Source organism: Falco naumanni, chromosome 9 (genome assembly GCF_017639655.2).
Source record: "Falco naumanni isolate bFalNau1 chromosome 9, bFalNau1.pat, whole genome shotgun sequence".
NCBI lineage: Eukaryota > Metazoa > Chordata > Aves > Falconiformes > Falconidae > Falco > Falco naumanni.
In genome coordinates this window covers 49,244,645-49,260,488 of record NC_054062.1, presented here as the reverse complement: position 1 = coordinate 49,260,488, position 15,844 = coordinate 49,244,645, and the positions used below count along the sequence as shown (strand labels likewise).

Sequence of the window (15,844 nt, the reverse complement as noted above, 5' to 3'; positions counted from 1 at the left end):
ATATCTTACATTTAGCCCAAGGCCAGAGTTTCACTGTTGTTTCATTGGCATATTTCTGATATTGCTACCAGTTAAATTGCAGTTTACATTGCCTCCATAAAGGAGGTTTCAGCAGATGCAGTGACAAAAGTTAATAAATAACAGCCTGCAACCCAACAAAAAAAAGTTTAAAAACCTACATATGCCAAAAGGATCTGGTAAACTGTGATGCAGACCTTATTGAATATGTCCTGGTTTTTAAATAAACGATCTGATCTCCAGCAGTAATTACATAGTTGTTATTTATGTTCATTTTGTCCATGTCTGGAGGCCTCAGCTGTGATCCAGGCTGTCCCATGCTATGCACTGCACAAACTTGGCATATGTGATGGTCCCCACAGAAAGCACCAATTGGCAAGAAATGAGAGGAGGGTAGTAAGGTTCTCCTGGAAGATGGAGAGCAGGAGAAGACTGTCCTTCACCAACAGACCGGCATGGGCATCAGCCTCAGCAGGAAGCAGTATTAGCAGGAGGATTTGAGCAAGGCAAGAAGGAAAGCCAGGGAGCTGTAATCCAGGCAGAGCCCACCCCAGCAGTGCCTGACCCTTTGCAGTCAGCAAACAGGCTGCTTTACAGAGAAAAACAAACGCCTTCATTTTGCTACAAGCCTTTTCTCTTAGGGTTCCTCTTGAGTCCTGAGTCTGTAGCACAGCTACAGAAAGGCACGAGAACAGAAACCACTGTGAAATATTGTGTAAAGGGGACATGAAGGAACGGGAACACAATCCCTTGGAAAACCCACGTGCCACAGGATTTCAGTACAATGTCTTTATAAAAGCAACTTTTCTCTCTGCCTAGTTTCACCGAATTCCCTTGGCGCGCTGCTCTTCTGTCAGCATTCTCAGCCCCCATGGCTCCCTCCGGCTGCCTGGGGCCAGCTGAGCACCACAAATGGGCCAAGAGCCTCAATAAGCTTTCAATTTGCTTCAAATACTGCTTTCTGACAGCACTGGAAAGTCGTCCTGTAGACAAAAACAGAAAATTCATCCAAAGGCACTTTATGTGCCTGTTACACGTATATTAAGAAATACGAACAAAGATATAATCAAAAAACAAACATAAAACCAACAAAGCAGCAGCAAAGCCTTCTTCTATCACCAGTACATTTGGATCTTCTCTGGTTTTGCCTTTTCCATGGCAGTTCCACCAACAATTAGGCGTGTATTTAACTAACCTCATACAATTAACTGTAGTGATTTCATTATTTCTTCCTGCATTATTTCCCTGCTTGATAAAGCACTCACCACAAGTATGTTTGTGTTGGGTGGCCACAGAAAACAGAAGCCACAGAGGTGCTCGCCAAGGAGGCTGTCAATGTTTCACACAGGTTCAGTATTTAGATATTTAAAACATTTCAAGTGGGGTACACACAGCAGCACTCGCCACGTGAAAGGATCCTGCAGCAGGTTAGTGAAACATCATGCAGAGCCAAAAGGCTCTTCAAGAAACCCATGACCTATTCCAGCAGGGCAAACGCACAAACTAGTATCTATCTTTAAATAAAAATGGCCTTGCAGACATTGCTCTCCCTGGTCCCATCCTCCTCTGCTCAAGCAGGGCCAATACAAACACGCTGGCAAGTCAACCTAGTTAACTGAAGTGAGTTAAGTTAAATTAATGAACTCACTGTCTGTTTAGCAGCGGTCACTCAGCTTGTGTTAACTGAATTGCATTACTCAACTAAAAGGGAAGCAGTTCACTACTTGTGGGCACTGGAAAGTAACTCGCCATAACAGTATTTTGCTTTTGAGTCGCTTACAAGCTGGGCAATCATTAACTGCCCCCCCGAAATTCTCCATTTCTGCTGCGTTGCAAGTTCTGTGCAAGAAGCCCCAGCTAACCTGACAGCAAAGCTAACCAATGCACAGCAGCACCGTGCCAGCGTGGGCCATATTTTTTAAATTATTACAGGGGGAACGTGCCAGATCTCCCACCCATTGCCCGCTCCCGCCGCACGTGCGGTGACGACAGCAAGTACAAAATCAAGCGGGATGTCACCTGCGCGCTGCTCCGGGCCCCTGTCCCCTGTCCCCATCAGCCCAGGGACAGCGGAGCCACAAGCTCAGTGGACACGCTCACAGCTTAAAAAAGCCTAAAAACCACCAAGGCGATCCAAAATGTTCACGTTTGCTGCCCTGTCCCGCTCAGCTTCACACAGCAAACCGAGGGGCTCCACAGCCGGGGCTGTCGCAAACCCCGACCCCCGCTCGGCCTCGGGTGCAGCTGCAAAGCCCAGGCCAGGCCCGCACTGCGCGTTTCGGCGCGCCCGGCCCGCACCGCCATGCTCGGGGGTGCTCCCCCCGCACCCCGGGCGGCCCCTCACGCCGCCGGCCGCCTCCTCCTCCCCCGGCGGGGGGCCCAGGCCGGGCCGCGCCGGGCCGCGCCGCGCCGATCCGAGCCGCCGGCACCCACCTGCGCACCGCCTCCACCGAGCCGGCGATGGGCACCCCGCCGCCCTCGCCGCCGCTGTCGTAGAGGACGCCGCTGACATCCAGCAGCAGCCCCCGCACCGCCCGCGCCCAGGCCGCCATCTCCCCCCGCCGCGCCGCGGGGGCTGCCGGGAAATGGAGTCTGAGGCGGGCGGGCGGGACCGCGCCTCACGCCCGGCGCGATTCGCTCCGCCGCCGCCGCGCCGCCTCTCCATGCACTTATTAATTTATTTTGGGGTTTTTTAAGAAGGCACCTGAGGCTGCACGGGCCAGGTTTGGCTTTTCCAGGAGACGGCAGCAGCAGCGCGGCAGTGCCCGGCGGCTGCAGGCAGCCCCAGAAGCGCGGCTCCTCTCCTCAGGCGGGGCGAGCCGGGCTGCCCGCCGCCAGCAGCCGGCCGAGGAGAGGGCCGGCCGGGGACGAGCGCCCAGCGGGTCAGCGAGGGCCGGGGACAGGCCCGGGGGGTCTGCGAGGGCCGGGGCTTGCTCCCCGTGTCGCCATAAGCCCCCTCAGGCATGGCATCCCCGGGGGAAAAAAACTTCCATCCTCTGAAACCCGCATGGCACCTGAGCCAGAAGCTGTCAAGAGCGTAGGCAACATCCGTGTTCTCTTCAGGATTTATACTGCTTGTGTCACTTCTGGAAGGGCTCCAGACCCTCAGCGATACCTTCGCCTCAGCACCCGGAGCCTTGATTTGGGCCAGGCTTTCCCAAAGCACGAGACATTGGCATCCATCTTCCCACCCATCCCGCCGCTTCCCCGTGGCGCGGGAGCGTGGCCGGACGGACAGCGGCGCGAGGGCAGATCCCCACACCGCTCCCGCAGCCACCGCAGAGCCGGGGTTCACCACACACCCCGCAGGCAGCCCGCACCGCCCCCACGCCTCTGCGGGTCTGAGGAAACTGAGGCAGGACAGGGTTTGGCCCTTGGGGACCGTGGCACTGAGCCACGCAGCGGCACAAGGCTGGCGGGACCCATGTCAGCTCAGCTGAAACACTGATGGGGCCATGCCCTGCCTCGGTATCTTCTACATGCCCAGCACTTCATACAGACCACAGAGAAAAAAACCCTGGCTCATCATATAAAGAATTAAACCGATCCCCTCCATTTTACAATCACGGATAAGACTTTATCAGCTGTGTTCTAGCTTTACAGATAACATTGTTTTCTCCCTTGATAAAGCCCAAATGCTTTCTTATTGCTAATTCCATCAATAGCATGCCACGACTCCCAGAATATTTAAGGAGTTGTCGTGGAATTATAGTTCACTTTGTTTTAAGAAAAGCAGAGGAGCCTTGGCAGCATTGATTTGCATCACCGCTTCTGCCATAGCCTCTGGCTTCTCCTTAAAGATAATATCTAAACTGTGAAATTCATTAAATAGATCCAGAAATGGATCAGGTTATTTAAAACAACATTACTAATGGCGCAGTATCTCGGCTGTCTCCACCGATAGCGAACATTGTCTTGGATAATGTTATCAGTCCAGGACACCCGCTATGAATATTGATCCACAGCTTGTTACAGCCATCACTTGTCGTCAGGACAGGTCAGGGTTGAAACCCACCTAGCATCAAAGCAATTTAAAGACAGAACTCGGGCTGAATTTTAATGCTTGAGCTAGGAAACGGACCAACTTCAAACGCTCTGCTAAAACTAATCCACAAACCTATGCTTTTTCATGTGTGCCTCTTCACATGCATGTATGTCTGTAGGTCAGTGTGCATGCATGGATGATACTTGAAGATGTCTGCTAGCTCACAAATTAATCTCAATGCTGCAATTTACCTCCTCAGCTCCCGCAGACACAAATCAATCAGAAGTATTTGTAGTTTCACATAGATCAGATTTTTTTTCCTTCAAACACAAAAAAAATACCTAGCCCTGACAAGGCTTTTGAGCATTCTTAAAATACTGAGCCATACACTTATTTACCATACAACAATACTTACGGTTTGTCCACATAGTTTGAAAGTAATGTTATGCCACAAAAAGAACCTTGTTTCAAAAACATTAATAGGATCTGCCCTAAGACTTCATACCCATTTTCTTTATTTGATCTCGCTTTTGTACCAAGCTGTTCAGTGGCTGCAGCTGCTCCTCTCCCCTTTCTTCTCCTTCTTCTGCACCTCAAGGAACCTGAAATACATTAGCAATAATCAACTACCACGCACCACTGTTTTCCAGTTCACCACCACCTTCACTTTTACGCACTTTTTACCACTTTTAGGGTACATCCCTAAAACTAAGATTTATCCTTCTGCAGCTTTAGTGTGTGAACTCCTCAGGACTGAGCTCCTTTCTCTTCTGCTGGTGTGGGGTAGCCCATACCAGAGGCCAGTGCCAAACGGGTTCTTGGATGCTGCCACCACATAATTAACAGTAACAATTACTTGTAACCACATTACCCTGCACATCTTCATCTCATCTCTTGCTCTCCTATTATCTTAAGGCCTATGCCTTTGCAATTGCAAATAGAAAGCCCAATTCTGCTGAGGCTGAGATGCCAGTCAAGAGGAAGAGGGCTGTGGTCTGCACCTCTTCCTGGGAATAAAAGCAGGTTGGGATAACAGGTTCCTACCAAGGGCTGCCTTCCCTGGCCTCCTCTGGCTGAAGGGTGCCCCTTACTTCACAGAATGAATCATAGAATCAGAGAACGGGTTGGGTTGGAAAGGACCTCAAAGCCCACCCAGTCCCACCCCGTGCCCTGTGCAGGGCCACCTCCCCCCAGCCCAGGCTGCCCCCAGCCCCATCCAGCCTGGCCTTGAGCACTGCCAGGGATGGGGCACCCACAGCTGCTCTGGGCAGCCTGGGCCAGCGCCTCGCCGCCCTCACGGGGAACAATTTCTGCCTCACAGCTCATCTACATCTCCCCTCTCCCAGCTTAAGGCCATTCCCCCTTGGCCTGTCACCACGTGCCCACGTACAAAGCCCCTCTCCAGCTTCTCGCCGGCCCCTGTAGGTGCTGGGAGCTGCTCTAAGGTCTCCCCGGAGCCTTCTCCTCCCCAGGCTGAGCAGCCCCAGCTCTCCCAGCCCGGCGCCGTAGCAGAGGGGCTCCAGCCCCCTGACCACCTCCGTGGCCTCCTCTGGGCTCGCTCCAACAGGTCCGTGTCCTTCTCATGCTGGGGGCCCCAGAGCTGGTCGCAGCGCTGCAGGGGGGTCTCACGGGAGTGGAGCAGAGGGGCAGAATCCCCTCCCCCGCCCTGCTGGCCACGCTGCTGGGGATGCAGCCCAGGGCACGGGGGGCTCTCTGGGCTGCGAGCGCACATTGCTCGGTCACATGGAGCTTCTCATCCACCAACACCCCCAAGTTCTTCTTGGGGCTGCTCTCATCCATTCTCTGCCCAGCCTGTATTGGTACTGGGGGTTGCCCCGACCCACGTGCAGGACCTTGCACTTGGCCTTGTTGCGCTTCATGAGGTTCACAGAGGCCGGGCTCTCAAGCCTGTCCAGGTGCCCTGGATGGCATCCCTTCCCTCCCGCGTGTCGCCCGCACCACACAGCTTGGTGTCATGGGTGAACTTGCTGAGGGTACGCTCAATCCCACTGTCCACGTTGCTGACAAAAATGTTAAGCAGCACTGGTCCCAATACTGACCCCTAAGCAACACCACTTGTCACCGGTCCCCACTTTGACATTAAGCCATTGATTGCAACTCCCTGAGTGTGACTATCCAGCCAATTCCTTATCCACTCAATGGTCCACCTGTCAAATCCATATCTCTCCAGCTTAGAGACGAAGCTGTCATGTGGGACAGTGTCACATGCTTTGCACAAGTCCAGGTAGATGACATCAGTCACTCTTCCCTTATCCACCAACACTGTAACCCTGTTGTACAAGGCCACCAGATTTGTCAGGCATGATTTCCCCCTAGTGAAGCCATGTTGGCTGTCACCAGTCACCTTATTTTCCATGTGCCTTAGCACAGATTCCAGGAGGATCTACTCCATGATCTTGCCAGAAACAGAGGTGAGACTGACTGGCCTGTAGTTCCCTAGGTCTTCCTCATTTTGCTTTTTAAAAAATGGGGGTTATGTTTCCCCTTTTCCAGTCCATGGGAACTTGACTGGATTGCCATGATTTCTGAAATACGATGGATAGTGGCTTAACCACTTCATCTGCCAGTTCCCTCAGGACCCGCAGATGCATCTCATCAGGTCCCATGGAGTTGTGCACCTTCAGGTTCCTTAGATGGTCTTGAACCTGATCTTCTCCTATGGTGGGTGGTTCCTCATTCTCCCAGTCCCTGCCTTTGCCTTCTGCAGCCCGGGCGGTGTGGCTGGAGCACTTGTCAGTGAAGACTGAGGCAAAAAAGTCACTGAGTACCTCAAGCTTTGCCATATCCTGGGTAACTAGGTCTCCTGTTTTCTTCTGGAGAGGGCCCACATTTTCCCTAGCCTTTTTTTTATCACCGATGTACCTATAGAAGCTTTAGCTGTTGCCCTTGACGTCTCTGGCCAGATTTAATTCTATCAGGACTTTAGCTTTCCTAACCTGATCACTGGCTGCTTGGACAATTTCTCTGCATTCCTCCCAGGGTACCTGTCCATGCTTCCACCCTCTGTAGACTTCCTTTCTGTGTTTGAGTTTTTCCAGGAGCTCCTTGTTCATCCATGGAAGCCTCCTGGTGTTTTTTGCCGGACTTTCTCTTTGTAGGAATGCATCGCTCCTGAGCTTGGAGGAGGTGACCCTTGAATATGAACCAGATTTCTTGGGCCTCTCTTCCCTCCAGGGCTTTATCTCATGGTACTATACTAAGCAGACCCCTGAAGAGGCCAAGGTCTGCTCTCCCCAATTCTGTGGTAACAAGCTTGCTGTGTGCCCTCCTTGCGGCCCTAAGGACCTTGAACTCCACCATTTCATGGCCACTGCAGCTAAGGCTCCTCTTGAGCTTCACATTCCCCACTACCTGCTCCTTGGTGGGAATAAGGTCGAGCATAGTACCTCTCCTGATTGGCTCCTCTATCCCTTGGAGAAGGAAGTTATCAACAACGCATTCCAGGAACCTCCTGGATGGCTTACACCCTGCTGTGTTACCCCCCCAACAGATATCGGGGTGGTTGAAGTCCCCCATGAGGACTAGGGCTTGTGAATGTGAGGCTGCTCCTATCTGTCTATAAAGGACCTGATCCACCTGGTCCTCCTGGTCAACCAGCCCGTAGCAGACCCCCACTATAATGTCACTTGCCCCTGCTCTCCCTTTAATCCTGACCCATAAGCTCTTGGTGGGTTCTCATCCATCCCCAGGTGGAGCTCCATGCACTCCAGCTGGTCGTTGACATAGAGGGTGACACCCCCTCCTGCTCTGCCCTGACTGTCCTTCCTGAAGAGCCTGTATCCTTCCATCCCAACACTCCAGTCAAAGGAGCCATCCCACCACCTCTCTGTGATGCCAGTCAGATTGTAGCCCTGCAGGCGCACACATGTCTCTACCTCCTCTTGTTTATTCCCCACGCTATGTGCATTCACATTTGCGTGGGGTCCCCCTGAAGCTGACTTACTGGCTGGGGTGGCTGGAATTCCTTTGTGCTGCTCTTCAGGTGCTCTCCTGCTGCCCTGTGATCCCTCTCCAGGCTCTGGGCATCTCTTGCTGGCACTGGCATCAAACTGGTAGGAGTGGGATGGACTGAGGTTCCCCTTTCCTGGCAATGCTACTGTAAAGCCTTCTTCTCCAGCTTGGCAAACCTATGACCGAAAATACTACATCGACACCTCAGCCTGATTCATGGCACCAGCAAACACCGGAATGCTGAGAGGGAAAAGCATCCTCCTGAGCAGAACCAGATGTAGAGATACCAGGTTTCTTGTAAGTGCTGCTGGTGAGAAGTGGTCACGGTCATGGGACTGGCACAGGGTGGAGAGGCTTGGCCCGCTGTTGCCTACTCTATCCCAGTTCCAGGTGCGAACAGACAACAAAGCGTTACCACTCAAGGCAAGGAGGGTTCATCAGGGTGCTCGGTGGGGCAGGTACTGCTCCACAGCAGGCGTGCCTCAGTTTCCCTGCCTATTAACTGGGAATGGCGTGAATGCCACGGGTGAGTTGCAGGAGCTGGGGGCAGCCCATGGCCCAGAGTCTGAACCAGACTGGCCCCGGGCTGACCCAGCATGAGAAGCTGCTCGTTCCGCCCGCGGACCCCGCCGTAGTTTCACATCTGAAACGGCCGCCGGCAGCGGGAGCGCTTCGAGCCAGGACCCGCGGGGCGCAGCGCAGGGGGGTGCGGGAGCCGTCCCGCCGAGACAGGCGGCTCCCCCCGCCGGACCCCCGCCCGCCCAGGGGGCTGCAGATGGCCCAGCGGGGGCACAGCGGCACCGGGGGCTCTCCGGACCCCGGGGGGCAGCAGCTGCCGGCGGGCTGCCACGTGCCGCCGCATCCTTGCACCGGCGGCGGACCCGGCTCTGGTGCCGGAGCTCCTGGCCGCCCCCGGCCCACCTCGCTGCGATGTGTCGCCCTCCGTGTGTCCGTCTCGTGTCGTGCGTGTCCCCCCCCCCAGTCCGGGGCAGGTAGCGGGAAAGCCCGGTCGCCGGGAGGCTGGGACGGAGGGTGGGAGGGAGGCGCCCGCTGCGCCCCGCGGAGCCGCGGGGAGGGGGCGCGGGGGCGGCGTGCCAATGGCTGCTCTGCCCCCTCCTCTGCCCCCACCCCGCCGCCGGCCCCTCCGCCCTCCCCGCCGACCCTCCTCCCCGGCGCTCACTCCGCGCCGCCAGCGCCCAGGCGTGCGGGTCGGGAGGCGGCCGGCTCCGCGCCCGGCGCAGCCCTCCGCCGGCTCCGCGCTGGGAGCCAGCAGGTCTCCGGGAAGCGCGGAGGGTGGGGGGGATGCCGGAATGCCCGGACCGCGGGGCCAAGGCGGCCCCCATCCATCATAAAATCTCCTTCTCCATCTTAGACATCCTGGATCCCCAGAAATTCAGCAGGAGACGCGAACCGGCCGCGGGGAGCTGGGGCAGCGGCCCCCGCTCGGGCGAGCGGGAGAAAAGTTTGGGAAGAGTTGAAGTAGGAAAGGACGCTGCTGCTCCCGGCAGCGGGAGGAATAAACTAGAGGCACATGGTAGGAACGCGCTCGAGTTTCTCCGGCCGGCGCTGGCGGGGCGAGCAGGTGGAGGCGCCGGCGGACGGGGGCCCCCGGCCCCCCGAGCCCGGGCTGCGCTCCCCGTGCGGGGCTCCCGCAGGAAGGTGCAGCGGGCAGCGCGGGGGGAGGGAGGGAGGGAGGGAGGGGGGCTGGGGCTGGATTTTAAGTCTCGATGATGCGAAGGGAAAAGTTCTCGGTGTGTCGTTACCCGCCCCCCCGCGCCGGTTCCCGGCGTGCGGGGCCAGCCGCCGCCGCCCGAGGAGGACGGGGCATCCCGCCGCCGCATCCCGGCCCCGGCTGCTCTCCCCGCGGCACGGCGGCCCTTCCCCGGGGCGGGGTGGGGGTCGGGGCTGCCCCGGCCGGCCCTGACCGGCAGCGGGACGGGCGGCTGGGTAATTGCTCAGCCCGTCCCCACCGGAGGATGCCTTAGCTCCCGTTGATCGATATCCTATTACCGACTCCCGCCTATCTCCTGCCCGCAGCTTGCAGGTGCCCACTTCAAACCTCCTTCCCCCGGGCTGATCCTGATACTGTTCGATTAAAACTTACCTTTAATAGATGACATCTATCGATCTGGCCCTCGCAAATCTGAAACTCCATTAGCGCGGGGATGGGGAGGGGGGAGGGGATTTATTTCGCTTCAGAAGGGGACTTTAATAACTTCTTTTTTAATTGGTAAGAAATCCATACCGACGCCTCCCCCCTCCCCGCCGCAGACGCGATGGCACAGCGGGGAGCGCGGAGGGGCTCCCGCACGGCGGGCGGGCGGTTGTTTAGGGTGTTTTTTTTCCCTCCTCGTTATTTTATTTTAACGATTGCCCTTGTTTTATCGCGCTGGCGGGTGGGGGGTGCCGGGGGAGAGGCGGCTGGGCGCGGGGTGGGGGGCGGGAGGAGGGTGCGCGGCCGCCCCCCGGGGCGCCCTGACGAGCGCCGCCATCTCGCCTAGATGCGCACTCCCCGGCGGAGAGCGGCGCGGAGGCAGCGGGGCAGGAGCGCGACGAGGAGGGCCCGCCCGGGGCCGGGGCCGGGGCCCGCCCGGCCGCTCCCGAGGAGGCGGGCTCGCCGCGGGGCGCCCGGCGGCGGCGGGCCGAGGCGGGGTGCGGCAAGCCGCGGCGGGCGCGGACAGCCTTCACCTACGAGCAGCTGGTGGCCCTGGAGAACAAGTTCCGGGCCACGCGGTACCTGTCGGTCTGCGAGCGCCTCAGCCTGGCGCTCTCCCTCAGCCTCACCGAGACGCAGGTGAAGATCTGGTTCCAGAACCGCCGCACCAAGTGGAAGAAGCAGCACCCGGGCGCCGATGGGGCGGCCCCCGCCGCGTCCCCCGCGGCGGCAGCGGGCGGCGGCAGCCCCAGCCCGCCGGGCCCCGGCGCTCTGCCCTTCCAGACTTTCCCTGCGTACGCCGCCGCCAACGCCCTCGGCCCGCCGGCCGCCCCCTTCGCGCTGGGCGGCGGCGCCTTCGCGCCCTTCCTCGGCCCCGCGTACCTCGGCCCCTTCTACGCCCCGCACCTCTGAGCCGGGCCGGGAGCCGGGCGCCGGGCGGCGGGGCCGAGCCGGCGGGGCCGCCCGGGAGCCAGGCGGGGCGCGGCGGCCTCACTGCTGCTGGTTGCATGGCCATGTGAAGTGTAAGAAATTGATTTTTTTTCTAGGCGTCACAGCAGAATGTGTAAGGTACCATACTTGGACACAGAGGGGGAAAAAAACCCAAACCCCAAGCCACTGTAACCACTGGATTTTATTAGCACGTTTGAGATGTAATTACAGGTGTTGGAGATGGGAAAAGTAACCCTCTTTACACATGCCTGACACTAATTCCTTGCAAATTCTTCTCCAAGTCTGTTTGTAAAACACTCCTCGCTGCCATTTGGCTTGCCAGCACATGTCCCAGATGCGGAGAGCTCGTTACTGCCGTCAGTGCTGCTGCTGGTGCACGTGGCCGTGTCACATCCCAGGGATGCTCGCAGGTGAAGACATCCTCTGAATTCACTCATGGACTCGGTTGTGCCCTGTTTGACTTACGTTGTGTTATCGTTTCTGACTTTGGGCCTGAAAACTGCAAGCCGTGGACTTGGTACCCCACCTGGAAGAGAGTTTCTCTTTTTTTGTCTGAGAAGGTGTAGGAAACGGCAGCTCCGTGTCATCAGGCGACGAGTAGAAAATCTGTCCAGTCAGTGGGAAAGTGTTCAGTTGCTGCTAATGTACACTGCCTTTCTTTTCAGTTCATTCCCAGTGACTTCAGAGGTTTTGGATGAGATGTCTAAAGATCATTCTTTTTGCAGAGAACAGTTGTTCTTGTAATAATACAGCATTAGTGCCAAATGAGGCAGAAAAGAAAACATAAATCAGAGAAAATGATTACATTATTCATTTCTTTAAAAATGGGGCACTTGTGATAGAAAATAAGTAAAACGCAGAATTTCCAGCATGCCGAGACCTATTTTCCATAACAGAGAAACACATGCTTTTTCTTTTTTGCTTTTTGGAGCATTTGTTAGAAAGGAAAATCACATTTCATCTTCATCGTTACAAGCACCGGAATGAAACGGAGTTTTAGCTGGGGGCTTATCTGTCCCTGAACGGATGGGAAGTAATTGGTTTAAAAAAAATCTGTCTCATGCAGTTTTACAAATTATTACAACACACTGTTCAAGACTGTTGTCCTCTCAGTCTCTTATGATGCTTTAAAGTATACATTGGCTCTCCAACCAAAAAGCTTAAGTCATAAATCCTATCTAGCTCTTCTTGTGTTTGTCTAAATAAAACGTTTTTTTTAAATTACACCATGTTTAATTGTTTTTAATTGTATTTGGACAAAGCAGCGTTTGCTTTGTGGACCAGTTCCCCACTGGGTGTGTATGGAGACAGTGCCCTGGGGCCGCATGCATTGACTGCTGGTGGTACCCCACCTCCTCCAGGCGGGCTGCGAGGAGGGGCTTCGCAGACACCCCTTTCTTGCAGAAATTGGCTTCCTGACTTCCAGTTTTGCAGGGAGCGAGGTGTGAAACTCTCAAGGCCAGGCTTAGAGAACAGCTTCTGGCAGGCAGGCTAACGGAAATTGCCTGCCGTTGTCTTCCGCACTTGAAGAGGAGGTGTTCGGTGTCGCCTCGATTACTTGTGTAGCTATGAACAAAACATCAGGTTCGCCTAGGGTCATGGTTTTGGAATTCATAAGTACTGTATCAATTTATTTACTTGCAGGTTAATTAAAGTAACTTTTTAACTCTGATTTGACTTAAGAGTTGGAAAAGACAGGGTTGTTACAACCACACGGCATACATCCTGAGCTGCTGTGTTTTCTGGGCATTGAATCAGCAGTCCCAGGTGTCTGAGCCATCGGGATGCAACACTGCTAGCAAACCAGCTGTCCATTTCTGGCTGCCTGTAGCCAATTAAGAGCTCAAGCCCCACAGAGAGAGAAAGACGTTCTACCAGGCTTGTCTAGTCCATTTTCCCTGCCACAAGTTAGGACTAACCAGACCTAAATCCTCTTGACTATTTGTGGTCTCCTACATGTGATTGGCATCACTGTGCATGAAGAAACAGTTCTTAATTTCATTTGGCTGTCACTTTTAAGATGTTCCCAGAGCACGAAATGGTTGGTCACCTGCACTGTACTGAAACTTCTGGTGGAAAAAAAAGACTTGTGCGCTGTCATTTGTCCTGTGATTAGTTCTATTCCTTAAGAAGTGTAAATCGTAGCAAAAAACAGGGAACGTTACGAATCAAAATAACACAAATACTATAAATTGTCTCCTCCTTTGAGATGTGGTTTTGCTGTTCATAAATGTTTTCTAGGCTCTGCGGTTTGCCAGCAATTTTGCCTTTGGCAAAACAATGTTAGCTTTATAGGAAATCTGAATACTTCATTCCTATGCAAGAAAGGGCAGCCTTTTTTTTCCACCACTTTTAGTAAACTTCTATAGCCCAGATTCACAAAAATGTTTTACAGTTAATTCCAGAGAATATACTGGTCATGGTTCCCACTTTGCGTGACTTGCACCTCTGCACAGCATCGGAAAGGCGATGCATAGCAATGGGACTGCATATTTTCTGGCACTGATCCCAGGCCACCAAAGCGTTTCTGGCTAAACGCTTCCAAGCCCTTCAGATAGACCCTTCCCCTCCTGCTTTGCTGAGGGGGCAGCTGCTTGGGTGGGTGATCTCTTTGGCTTCTAGTTAGGGATGTGGTGACTGGCCACTTATTACAGCTGTAATTAAAAGCAGTCCCGGAAACAGCAATTGCCATCAAACACTGCGTTGTCCAGATTATGCTATTTGCTCTGGTAACGCTTTTGGAAATGCCCCACTGAGTATCCATTCTCTCTAACAATTCTGAATACAGATTTGTGCAGTATTTTCAGGCATAGACAAAAATTGACTTTACTCACAGCTGAGTATAGATGTTAAAGGGGATCACACGTAAGTCCCATGTGTAAAAGGCAAAATATGCATTTCTATTAAATTAAAAGTTTTGAATTCAAATGCTCCACAGAGTACAGGAAAGTTAGTAGCCTCCCTCATTCCTACCATACCATCTGTAGTAGCAGTGTCTGCGGTGAGCAGGCATCATCAGCTGTGTTTCAGACTGCCCAAACTACTGGCAACTTCTAGGTCACGCAAGCCTGGATAGAGCTTTGCTTATACTCTTTTTGGTTTTATTCTAGAACATAACACGGCAGCTAGGGTACTAGGCTTGAAATCTCACCTCCAGCAATGGCATCTTCTTGGTGCTTCATTGGACAGCAAGAGAGCATATGCTGTGCTTCAGCTGTAGAAAGGGAAAGCTTTTGGCTCATACAGTGTTCATCACTAGACAAAAATTTCACTCTTGTTTCATACCTTCTCTCTGCACAGGCAATATTAATGGTCCAAGAACCACAAAAGCACTTTGGAAATCAACTTCATTTAAGCTAATAATGAAAGAAGTACGTGGGGGAACACCGTGACATCACAGTTTGGGAAAAGTTAGAAATGTCAGTTTAACTGGACTTTCAGATCTGTACTTAAGAAAAAAATGAAACAACTCATACCGTTGGGTTTGCAAAGTCTGAAGAATACACTGGACAATTAAATGCATTGAGAAACAAAATATAAATGTATTTATTGAAATGTCAGTGAGCAAGCGTTTTTCATGAAGAAAACCAATATGGTTTGTTGTGTAATAGAGGACTGGAAAATTAAACTGAATTCTATTTCCTTCCTGGTGATCTCTTCCTTTTTCATAATTTGCCAGAACGTCTGTAATAAGCTGCGTCCCACGGACACACAGCTTACTGAGCTGGGGATAGGATCCCCTGGTTTCCACCTGTGGATTTTACTTTGCAGTGCCCGTCCCCCTGCGCTGGGCACTGGCCAGGCCGCCCCTCGAAGCCGGGCTCAGCTCTGGGCCCCTCACTCCCAGACAGACCCTGAGGGGCCGCAGCGTGTCCAGAGCCGGGCAGGGGGCTGGGGAGGGGGCTGGGGCACAGGGCTGGTGGGCAGCGGCTGGGGGAGCTGGGGGGGGCTCAGCCTGCAGAAAAGGGGGCTCGGGGGGCCCTGATCGCTCTCAGCTCCCTGGCAGGGGCTGTGGGCAGGGGGGGGTCGGTCTCTGCTCCCAGGGAACCAGCCACAGGACAAGAGGGAACGGCCTCGAGTTGCGCCAGGGGAGGGTTGGGTTGGGTGCCAGGGAAAGTTCTTCTTCACCAAAAGGGTGGGCAAGCCCTGGCACAGGCTGCCCAGGGAGCTGGTGGGGTCACCAGCCCTGGAGGTGCCTAAAAAATTCGTAGAGGTAGTGCTTAGGGAAATGGTTTTGTGGCAGACTTTTCCAACCTAAATGATTCAAAGTAGGGCCGTGTAGAGAGAGTCAGGGATGACCCAAGACAAGGAGCAGGCAGAGACTGAGCTCAGTGACCTTGCTGTTCCCTGCTTCTGGCAGAACAGTTCCTTCAGAAGAAACATGACCACTGATATTTTTTTGTCACCGTGGAACATGTAAGTCCTACCTCCTGATGGCAGCACAGGTTTTATTTATGTTGAGATGTACATAGCAAATGTCTTTTGGCAGATGTGCTCTTGGCCATCCACACTCAGATACACCTGTGTTGTGTGAAATGGCCAATGCACAGGAGACGCAAACATAGAACCACAGAATCATTTGGGTTGGAAAAGACCCCTGGGATCACCAAGTACAACTGTTAACCCAGCACTGCCCAGCCCACCGCTAACCCGTGTCCCTAACTGCCACACCTACACACCTTTTAGGCACCTCCAGGGCTGGTGACCCCACCAGCTCCCTGGGCAGCCTGTGCCAGGGCTTGCCCACCCTTTTGGTGAAGAAG

At 54.2% G+C, this 15,844-nt stretch overlaps 2 protein-coding genes across 4 annotated transcripts in view; one reads left to right on the top strand and one right to left on the bottom strand.

Moving 5' to 3' along the window:
- LOC121093688 (phospholysine phosphohistidine inorganic pyrophosphate phosphatase) overlaps nucleotides 1-2,595 on the bottom strand; it is an 89,163-nt gene extending 86,568 nt beyond the window's left edge. Inside the window, exon 1 of one of the 3 annotated variants that reach the window (XM_040606408.1) lies at nucleotides 2,452-2,595. In XM_040606408.1, the coding sequence (XP_040462342.1) occupies nucleotides 2,452-2,570 (119 nt within the window). In that variant the 5' untranslated portion in view covers nucleotides 2,571-2,595. The remainder of the gene's footprint in view (nucleotides 1-2,451) is intronic. The other 2 variants (XM_040606409.1, XM_040606407.1) reach the window with 2 other exon arrangements.
- A 5,897-nt stretch (nucleotides 2,596-8,492) lies between these two features.
- NKX1-2 (NK1 homeobox 2) lies at nucleotides 8,493-12,247 on the top strand. The gene is given in 4 exon segments (XM_040606702.1): nucleotides 8,493-8,501; nucleotides 8,638-9,180; nucleotides 9,182-9,509; nucleotides 10,477-12,247. Coding segments are annotated over 4 exon segments (1,446 nt in total). The 3' UTR covers nucleotides 11,043-12,247.
- Nucleotides 12,248-15,844: the final 3,597 nt, after the last annotated feature.